The 10,686-nt window shown below is 41.8% G+C and overlaps 1 protein-coding gene across 1 annotated transcript in view; it reads right to left on the reverse strand.

Moving 5' to 3' along the window:
• Positions 1–10,686, reverse strand: part of AKAP13 (A kinase (PRKA) anchor protein 13) — a 26,823-nt gene that overhangs the window by 11,064 nt on the left and 5,073 nt on the right. Inside the window, exons 3-12 of the mRNA XM_009582586.1 lie at positions 10,034–10,101; positions 9,116–9,182; positions 7,770–7,905; positions 6,700–6,812; positions 5,490–5,636; positions 4,615–4,865; positions 3,868–3,993; positions 3,647–3,764; positions 2,868–3,116; positions 377–453 (exon numbers count right to left, since the gene is read on the reverse strand). Of these exons, the coding sequence (XP_009580881.1) occupies positions 377–453; positions 2,868–3,116; positions 3,647–3,764; positions 3,868–3,993; positions 4,615–4,865; positions 5,490–5,636; positions 6,700–6,812; positions 7,770–7,905; positions 9,116–9,182; positions 10,034–10,101 (1,352 nt within the window). The remainder of the gene's footprint in view (positions 1–376; positions 454–2,867; positions 3,117–3,646; positions 3,765–3,867; positions 3,994–4,614; positions 4,866–5,489; positions 5,637–6,699; positions 6,813–7,769; positions 7,906–9,115; positions 9,183–10,033; positions 10,102–10,686) is intronic.

Raw genomic sequence — 10,686 nt, forward strand, 5'->3', positions numbered from 1 at the left:
CCCCCCGCTCCCCATAGTAGCTCACAATGTATTAGGACATTTCCTTCTGCTAAGATTCATTTTTACAATGTTTGCATTATCCCATCGCCCCCTCCCACCCCAATCACTGCTTCAATTTGCACAAACTGAAAAGGAGTAAGTGTATCAAGTGACAGGCAGGTTTTCAAGGCCCATTATCAACTGTGCCAAGGCACTGCAGAAAGGGGAGATGGGGCATGAAGACGTGTTTTCCTATCAGAAAGAATGGAGTCTGCTCAACAAACGAAAATGTTATAAGCCAGAAAATTAAGTTGTTTAGCAGGCAATGGCTGGCTTCGCTGCACATCAAGGGTCTCTCACATAGAAAAGGAAGGAGGAGAAAAGGTTGAAGCCTTACCAGTGACGCAAAGACGTACTTCTGGTCCTTCTCCTGAAGGAATACAAGCATGTCAGAGAGGAGAACAGCCTGGACTTCTGCAAAAGAAAAAGTGTAACAGTGCAGTATAACCACGCAACCCACCCCGAAATACATTTCTTTTAATAACACCAGTGCTGGGGAGCAGTAAGGCTGTTTTTGCAAATCTTGGAAGCAGCATCAACCTCCCAGTTAGCAGGAGGAGCAGGGGCAGCTCCTGGAGATGCCAGGTCAGGTTGGCTCTGAACCGACTTTGCGTTATGCAGAACACAACAGCACCTGGGAAACCTGCAGGATTTTCTCTCACCTGTAGGAGCAGGGGTACTCCTCTCCAGCCACATGCTTTCTAAGAGTTAGGACATGGGCGTAACAGTAAAAGCTAGGGACGCTTACTGAATAGAAGCGCTGTTTTCTCAAACAATCAATATTTTAGCCCTCAAGCAAAATATCTGCACAGGAAGTTTTGGGTTTTATGGTTCTCTTGATGAGTGGTTTGCGGAGTGTAAATTATCGTGCAATAACAACATTTGTCAGCTGCAGTTTCTTTCCCAGGAAATATTGACTTCAGGAGCCACCACTAACTCTGCTCACAGCTCTTGCCGACTCCAAGGGGAGCCGACACAGCCTGCGTGCGATGCAGGACCTGGCTTTCTTTCACGGGAGAAGGAAGCACAACGTCAAGCCAACAGAGGATTTTAAATCAGAATACAGCCTTTTCCCAGAGTACACGTACAAGCCTTCCAAGTCTCCTAATGACATATCATAAAGTTGCACAGCAACTAGCAAGTATAATGCCCCACCCAGGGCCCTCAGTACAAAGAGGTTTTGTGTAATGTACTTGGGAAATCTTGTGACAGAGAGGAAGCAAACCAAAAAGTTAAATCATCCCGTGGGTAATTCCTTCCATTCTGTTTTGGGAAGACAGGATCCGTTCCAGATAAAAGAACCACCAAACTTTAATCAAAGCTGCAAAATGAACTCAAAGCTCTAGGAGGTTTGAAAAAGTTGGCATTTGACTCCGTTCTTCTCTATCATCTGTGCGCTTTGCAAGAGGGGAAATGTTAAAACCCTCTAAGAAAAGTTCTTCCTATACTTCTCTGTGCTCCATTCCAAATCCCGCAAAATAGCCTGAATGTATGAACTAGCTCCTCTCTCCCTGGGCTCTGCAACTTGTCTGCAGGACCTGCTTTCACTGGGAGCTTGCACTACAGATGGAGGTATGTTTATGCATTTAGAATCATTAGAATCATGGCATCATTAAGGCAGGAAAAGACCTCTAAGATCATCAAGTCCAACCGTTAACCCAACACCACCATGCCCACTAAACCATGTCCCTAAGCGCCTCATCCACACGTCTTTTAAATACTTCCAGGGATGGCGCCTCTACCACTTCCCTGGGCAGCCTGTTCCAAGGCCTGACCACTCTTTCAGTAAAGAAAATTTCTATGACTTAGAAAGGCAAATGCAGCCTGTACTTATCACAAGATTTCACAACAGCAGCATAACTTGCTTCATCCACCATCTAAAGTCAATAGTAATCTTTGGTGCCTAGAAACCATCTGTAAACTTCCTGTTTCCAAAACCTCAAAATAAATCGTACCCGATATGGAACTTCATGTTATCACTGCCTCCCTGCACAGCACGGCACCAGGCTACCAGTCCCCATTCATGCCCAAGAACCATGGTTTAATCAGCTGATGCTGGAGTGAGAGAAGGAAAGCCCAGCCTTCCTGCCGAGCCTGAGACACAGCCCTGTCTACTCTTACTGCTACTGTGGTCCCAGCTGAAGGTGTCCTTGGGAGATTTAGTTTTTAATTCAGCAGAGAACTTCAGTGTTCAGCAGAGCACAGCACCTTAGAAAAACTATTTCCACCTGATAACAAACAAAAAGCAATTCAAGAAAACATTGACCAAACAGGAGGCAGCTGCAGGGACACCAGAGCCTCTCCTCAACAGTTTGCATCAGCAGCTCAAGAGGTTCAAGAACAACAGATGCCTGGGACTCCAGAGGGCAAAGGAAAGGCAGCGCGGCTGTTGGGCAGATCCACCAGGAAGCTGAGGTTGGGTTTCAGATGCAGCGAGCACGCTTCCTGGAACTGCTGCACATGCGCATCGTGGCGTGGAGATCTGACTCACTGCTCTGGGCAACTGCAGCCCCATTGCGTTCTCCTGGCCCAAAGGATCCCCCAGCAACTCTGCTCCTTGGCTGACACACCGAGGTGTCACTGCAACGCAAGCCTTCAGCAGGCATGCAGTCACCAGGAGAAAAAGCAGCTATCTATCACGCCAGAAACAACAAGAGGAATCAGAAATGCTGTGATGGGAAGCGAGTGTACAGCACAGGGAAAGCTGCTGTCAAAATCTCTCAAAGCAGAAGAATAAATAAAGGCTGAAGACACCAATGTGACGACTAATCCTACATCCAGAGAGGGTGAACTGTATCCTCCCCTGGCAGAAGGCAGGATAATCATACCTTTTAGCCGGCCAGCTGCATTTTTTAGTGAAACAGGCCCATCTCGGATGAGCTTCCGATGCCTCAAGTCCTCTCTCGCAAACATCTGGCCACTCTTCATCCTCATGATGGACTTGCTATCTGTCCGGTTGTAAATCTCACCAAGACGCATTTTCTTTTCATAATTGCTGACTTTGCTATTGACTGCAGCAATCACATCTTTAACGAGGTTTAATGACTGAGTCAAGTCTTCATGTTCCACTTCATTTTCTTTGAACAGAAAGAGAAACACCTCAATTTCACTTCATCCTTGTGGACTCCAACTTCCTGATTTTACTTCCTTACTTCCTCTTCTCCCTCCCAAATTCCCGCATTATAAGTTTTTAATACTTTCATGAGACAGGCTGCATTTTTCTCCCTTAAGGAGAGTTTCACAAAATCTTTCACATATATGGTTGAGGACTATTCCAACATACTTTGTATATGAGACAGTATAGATGAAACGCACAAATTAACCACATATTTTAGCCATTACCAAAAAAAGCAAGCTGGGAGACTTTGGAGTCTAAGCATGTCGCTCCATAATTAGCGAGGCACAAACTTATAACAACTAAATCAAGGCACCCGAATAACTAATCCTAAATGGAGATATGAAACTGAGTTATCTTGTTACAGCAGTGTGAGACAATAATGACTGGATTAGTTAGTCTATTCTAAGAAAATCTGCTCAGCTGAAACAGATCCAAGAAATTACACTGGAGGAACAAATACACGCTTAGAATAGAGGAACTGGTCCCTACCTTTGGTGTACTGCAGTATCCTTTGTAAAAGGACCGGGTACTTCGTGATTCTCTGTGTTACCAACAAGATACATTCAGAAATCCCAAGACGCCTCACCAGGGAGCTGCTCATTTTTTTCTAAGGAACAAGGTGAAAATTTCAGTTCTGTAGCAAAACACTCACCAGAGTGCAGAAAGGCCATACTTTTTCCACCAACCATGTCTGTTCTACCAGGTCCTACCTTGACAAATGCCTGAAACCGCTTGTCCTTTGAGTACAGATCTTTGAAGTTATTTACTGCCTCATTGTGATGCCCGCAGAATTTGCCGTATGTTTTCTTCATTCGCTCCGCACTCTCACCGGAGAACTGCAAGACATGAGACACAGAGGTCCAATTTGCACTGAACTCCTGGTGTGATATCCCAGCAATGCCTGCCAGTCTCTCAAAAGAACTTGATGAAACCAAATTAGTCAAAGGCATCCTAAACCATGCAAGTAGATCTCTAGAAAGTAAAGAGCTGAGTTTGGGACTTCACTGAGTTCACACTTACCGCAAAATTTGGGATTCTACTCACAGGGCTTAAAAGGCAACATCAAGACAGACAAAAAGAAGAAGGGAGAAAGCGCAGATAAAGAAAAGTAAAATGACCCAGCCAAAGTTAAATAGCAGGTCAGTAACTCAGCCAAGAAACACACTGGGCATATTTTGCTGTGGGCTACTGCCTACCCTCCAGGCTATGGTCAAACTGTGCTATGCCTGTCAGGGAATGCTTCTGCTTCCCACAAAACAAACTAAATTAATTTCATCATCAGACCTTCTCCTCTGAAAGAGCAAAAAGCGCTTCAAAAAGCAGAGGTGCTGATTCTTATGTGTGAAGAGTAAAGGTGCCATCAGCTATGATTATCTAACAGGCATAAACAGGAGAGAAGGAAGAGCACCTGGTTTCCAGCTGCACTCTCAGGAGTACAAGCATTTTCCAGTGCTTACTTGATTCACCAGGATGTCACCTATCCTCTTGATAACAAAGTTCTTTTCACTTTTGTCTGCCAATGACTCCTTCTTCCTTTCCAGAATCCGCTGGAAGAAGTGACTGTGGATGTGCAGCAAGTTTTCCAGGCAGGGAAAAATCTTGTCCACGACTTGTTGATCATACTGCAGTTCCTTTAACATCCCTGCGCTGTATACATCGTTCATGATTTTCAGGGTGCGGACATGATGCATTTCCGTCTGCATTAGCTCTGAATAGGATGAGGACAAGGTCAAAACCAAGGTCACTGTAGAGTACATGGGTGTACAGTACAAGGAAAAGCTTCCATTAGAAAGCTCTTCCATAATTGGGCTTCTCTAAGTGGCTTCAGAAAATTTCATGTCAGGTGTTGAAACATCAATCAATAGTTTCACGTGTGGGAGAAACAGGGGGGCAGAGGAGTCCCACAATAAAGAGCTTTGGACATTGCTGCTGAGGTCTGAACCTTCAGCACTGTTATCTGCTCCTTCCTAACACCTCGCTGCCAGCCTCAACATAGTGCACTTTTGCCATACAGCATGGCTCTTGCATCCAGCAGCAGAAGACTTCCTAGCTAGATGCTCTGCTGTAATGGAGTTTAAATGTCATCAGCAGACAAATGAGGAGAGGCAATTTCTGGGTTTTTTTTGATGGCTTCCGGATATGTGAAAGGCAGAAAGAAAGCTTTCACAGAATACATTACGTTTCTAAGAAGTTCAAGAATGAAACTTTGGCTTCTGAGGAAACCAAGTCAATGTTCCTATTCACTGACCTAAAGCTTCCCAAATCCATGCATGCGAGTATATCAAAAAGCTATCTACAATAAGTGAAAAATTAAGATGCAGGTATCTCTCACCGTAAATGACATCTTGCCGTTTGACAACATCTTTGTTTTGCTGCTGTAGGAACTTGCTGTCCACTACTTGGCTCCAGGACTCTGCCTCCAGCTGCTTGGAATCTAATTCCAGGTCTCCCATCAGCTGTCCTTCGTTCATGTCTGCACCTTCACAAAGCAATGCAAGTGCCATTAAGACATGGGTAACTTGTCTCATTTGAGATTCCTGCCTATTCATTTAGGTTTAGGCTTTCTCTGTCATACCACAGACATCACACACATTCTCCTTTACTGACACAAAAATGATCATATGGAATTATACCACATAAGGACCAGGTTATGAAAAGCACTTTTAAAGGTTATTTGCTAGTTGCACAAAACTAATTCACGATTTTCACACGGACCAAATTCTAGCTCAGATAAAAAACAACGGATTTCTTTATCTGCAATGCAACAACATCACAGATAAATAAAAAAACACAACGCCCAGTTTGTCTTCCTCCATTTACATCACTGAATTGAGGGAACTTAGATCTATGATGTATGTGAAGTCTGTGTTTTCAAGCTTAGAAAGCTAGAACTGATGATGCAGGTAGAAGTGAACGCTACATACACTACATACACACATACATATCTTTAAGAAAGATTGCTCATTTGTGCAGGAACTGGGAAATTTTCTCTTGTCATGATGAGCATGCCCTTGTTTAGTCCTTAGTAAATTAAGACCATTCTGCTCTTTTCGGGTAAATATTGGCGAAGATGTAAAAATACTGATTATATCCTAAAAAGGCACCATATATTAAAAATATTTAAACTTAAGAAATGAATTTAACTGACTTCACTTTCAAATCCACAAAACTAAACAATACATTTCTTCCTTCCCCACTCTGAGAAAAATACAACATGCAAGACATCAGCATGTCTGTGGCTGTATGAATGGGCCAGAATGGGCAGAATGCAAGAGGAAATGTTTGTCCCTGAGCTAAATTCCAAGTAACTCAAGTGTAACTGAAACTTTTAAATGTTTTCCCACAATTCAAACAAGCTGAAGAAATTACTATGTGGGGCTTTGTTTTAGTTTATCATACTAATATTCTAAGATTAAAGTAAATGCACTTTAATTGTCCATTAGAAGGGAAAACACTTGATGAAATGCCATAGTGGATTTTCTATTTCTGGAAAGCAGCACTGAGACCTTCCTGTTGCTATAAATGCCATGGGGATCTCTTACCTTCGTCAACCAGTGATTCCATGGATTCATTCACCCGGCTGATTTTATGTAAGGAGTCTGTTGACTGCGACAGGAATTTCCAAGTGTGTATTAAGCTGTCATCATTCCCAACTCTGCAGAAAAACAGAACACAGAATATCATTTATGACATAAAAAACCAGCCAAATGTACTTTCAAATACACAGAAGAAATGCATTTTTAAATATGAATTGAAAACCAAAGCAAGCGTTGCACAGTTATGTACAGAAATGTACTTTTATTAATTGTTTTCTAATAACTACCCATTGGGGCTCAACAAGCTGCAAGATTTACAGTTCTGAGTGATGGTCCTTCTTCTATAAAGAATCACACCTGAGGTTTTATCGTTTGGATAACTTCTTTTCATTACTTTCCATTTTACAGTCACTTCCCACCCTCACTGTCCTTGGTGCAAGCAGTGCAAAAATGCAACACAAAAGGCTATCCAAGAGCCTTTACCGCTAGCTCTAAGAAAGATCAGAAAAATGGACTGAAATAGATTTCACCATGAATATCCAGGGCACACAAACTGTCCAGGACATGCCAGTCCATGCTGTTGCTCTGTGTGTAGAACTGCTCAATGTGCAGGTGGTGTAGGAACCATAAATTAGATTTTCTTCTATGATTTTCTGTAATTAATTATGCAGTCCTAAAACACCATGAAGACTGCAGCTCTGTACCTCCACTCTATCGTTATGGACACAAAAGTTAATACTATACCTGAGCTGCAAATGTGTGCTTGCACAGTACCCAGCCCAAGGCAAGGGAATTTCCTTCTGGAGCCCAGAGCAGCTCTGTGAAGTGGCCTTGAATATAACCAGGCCAACTCAGATGCCTCTGAACTCATGCCATGACTAAACTAACCCAGACAATCTGATCGTGCAGAACACAACTGATGGTATCATATATAATATGGGTATTTCTGGTTTTGTGATCCTCTTTTGTACCTTTAACACAAATCATAGCACATGAATTTAACGAGATCTGAATTTCTCTATGCTCGGAGCGTCAGATAATACACATATACTCACACACGCAGGGAGAAACCTTACCCTGCAATGTTCTGTATTGAGACACTTTTCGAAAGCGCTGTAGTCTGTTGTGATCTCCTGTTATTGAATATTGAGGTTACGGTGTTTTCATCAGGAGCAAGTATTGCAGAGCGAGGGCGCTCCTTCGGTTGTGAGCCTGGAAGGAAAGTGTCAGAGAAAAGTCAGCTCATGCAACTGTGCTGTTAACTGCGATGATGATGGCTTAAAGAAACCAGGCTCTAAAATTCACTTCCTTTTCTTTCTAGAGTCACCACCAGAAGATCTCAGCTGTTAGCTGTACGAAGGAAAGAACATCGACCCCTGTGCAAAACTGACTGCATTGCACTACGCTTAAAAGACCTGGGTGGGATCTGTAAGTCCAGAAACATACACTTCGGAAACTGAATTTAATTTTATTTGATAAATAATCACATGTAGCAATCTACTATGTTGCTTTTTAATTTCCCTGGGCCTTTAATTATATACATCTTCCTGCTTCTGGTCAAACTTTTTGAGATAGATTTCTCTATCAGTATGTACCCCAGAGAAATGCTAATCCTTATCTCTTTATACTATCACATACCTTTAACTAATCTTTTCATATTAATTCCAGATTTTCCCTTCTTCAGATGCATTTCTGATTTCTGGAGCGATACCTCTGAATTTCATGATAAATACCACAGTGGGTACATCTGTATCATACAGTGTCGTTCCATATAGTGATCTCCAAGCTATCACTAAATAAGCTTATCTAATCACGGCACTACAAAACTCATGTGGGCTATTTCATTCCTATTCTTTGCCCTCGGTCACACTGAGTAGGCTCCGTAGCGCAGTGTATATCTCAGAGCAGCCAGGAAAAGTTTGTAAGTATTGCTCCTATTCAAAATTAAACTTCTGTTTTTACTACCACAAAGCATAAGACTATTTAATTTAAAAAAAAAAAAAAAGGTATTTTGAACAAGCGTGCTCTCCACTTGTAATCTTCACACTTTCTGTTAATATAGTACTCATAGCTGGATTCTTTCCAATGTCAGAAACCCATGGGCGTAGGCTGCATCTTCCAGATTTTGTGGACTTACCAGCTGTAGGCCTTCAGCAAGCTAAAGCAGTCAAATAGTTATTCTAAATCTGAGATGACTTTACATTTGCTTAAAGCTACATGGACACTGCAGAAGTGGACGAACTCTGTGCAACTTCAGTACAAGTTCTGAAATTCCAAACATTGCTTATCATGCACTGAAGATGCTCTCATCCCTGCTTTGATAAATGCTTATTTTTCATAATATCGAATATTAGTTATCAGAACAGTTAAGAACAGCAGATAGAGACCATCACCAAAGCAGAGGGAAAGGAAGTTTTCTTACTTTTATTTCTCATGGTTACTGTGGGTAACGAAGAGGTATCATGTGCCTGCAGCATCCCTCTCTGTGGCTGAAAGAAAAATGAAATTCACTGTAATTTTTTCCTCCCTTCTCCCATCAGGCTGTGCCACATAACTAAAATAAAAAAGCTATGTTTTTTCTGAATCCTCTCAGAACAGATCAGTTCTTGGCTGTATGTGTATTTTTTATATATATATGTGTGCACGCGCGTGCGCGCATGCACGCACACACACACACACCCCCAGTTGCCATCAATGAAATGGGCAAAATAACAGAGAGAAATGTGCAGCAAACAGGAAAACGTGAAGAGAAAGTGCTGACAATACTGAAGAGAACTGAAGATCATAACTATATAAACATTAACTAGCTTGGAGAACCATACTGCAGAAGAGGTTCCTCACATTTGGGGCAAACACGAATTCTGCGCATTCCTCATATAAACAACATATGTATTTAATAGTTTTCATTATGCATTATATACACATGACGCTGCATTATGGATGCAGCATTTGAGAATTGAGAGATACGGCATTCAAGGGTGCTGGACACCCCTGAATTTTGCCAGTGAAGTGATTTTTTTTTTTTTAATCAAAGTATAGGACAGACCATCTCACCATAAGGTCCCTGTGTACTGCAGGGAACAACACAGGGAATTTGCTGCCAACACCCTGTGGCGCTGACCTGGAGCATTCAGAGAGTCCCAGGGACAACTACTGTATTAACATGTGGCTCTGGGGAATTTCAGGAGAGCCCAGAGAAATTATTCACTATAGCACAGGGGCTGAAGTTCTTTCCAACAAGCTGGAAACTTTGGGATGTACAGTAGAAGATGTCATATATCTGCATGCTAAATTGTTTAAACTTTTTTGTTTATTCAGTAGAGTAGATGAAATCTCTTACCTTCATTTTGACCTTTGCACAAGAAGCAAAACTCTCCTTACAGCCTTTGTGAACAATTGCATTGCAGTCTGTCAAAAGTAAAAAAAACCCAAGCAATTAAACAAAAAACCACAGAAAACAGGTCAGTTTTTGCTGTTTGTAATCTAAACTGTTATCTTGCACAACTGAGAATTACAACTTTCAGGCATCACTGTGGTTTACATGGGTAGGTACAGACACTGAGAGACATGCTGCTTTCCAGGATAATTAGCCCTTTGTTTGTTAACAAGATTTCCTCATGGAATTTAACAGGAAATTCTGTTTAAAAATCAATGCAAGGTTGAGTCGCCAGGGTCCTAGTGGGTCTTAAAAAAAAAAAAAAAAAAAAAAAGAAAAAAGATAGTTATTCCTCTGAAAGAAAAGTAAGGTGGAAAGCAGAAGCAGGAGAGAGAAACGGATTGTAGGGCCAATATCTTCTCTGAAAACACAAATACTGTTCTTATTAAGACAAGGATTATGGGACCCAAAAGACAGGAAAAGCACAGGAAAATTCATTTACATAAACTCAGACATATCATAGCCAAGATCTACAATACAGGAACCAAGTGCTACTGTACTACAGGATTATCAGAAAAAGTAACAGGAGCCTCTGCCAGGTGACCACGTCCCTGAGG

This window comes from Fulmarus glacialis, unplaced genomic scaffold (genome assembly GCF_000690835.1).
Source record: "Fulmarus glacialis isolate BGI_N327 unplaced genomic scaffold, ASM69083v1 scaffold32807, whole genome shotgun sequence".
In the NCBI taxonomy this organism is placed as follows: Eukaryota; Metazoa; Chordata; class Aves; order Procellariiformes; family Procellariidae; genus Fulmarus; species Fulmarus glacialis.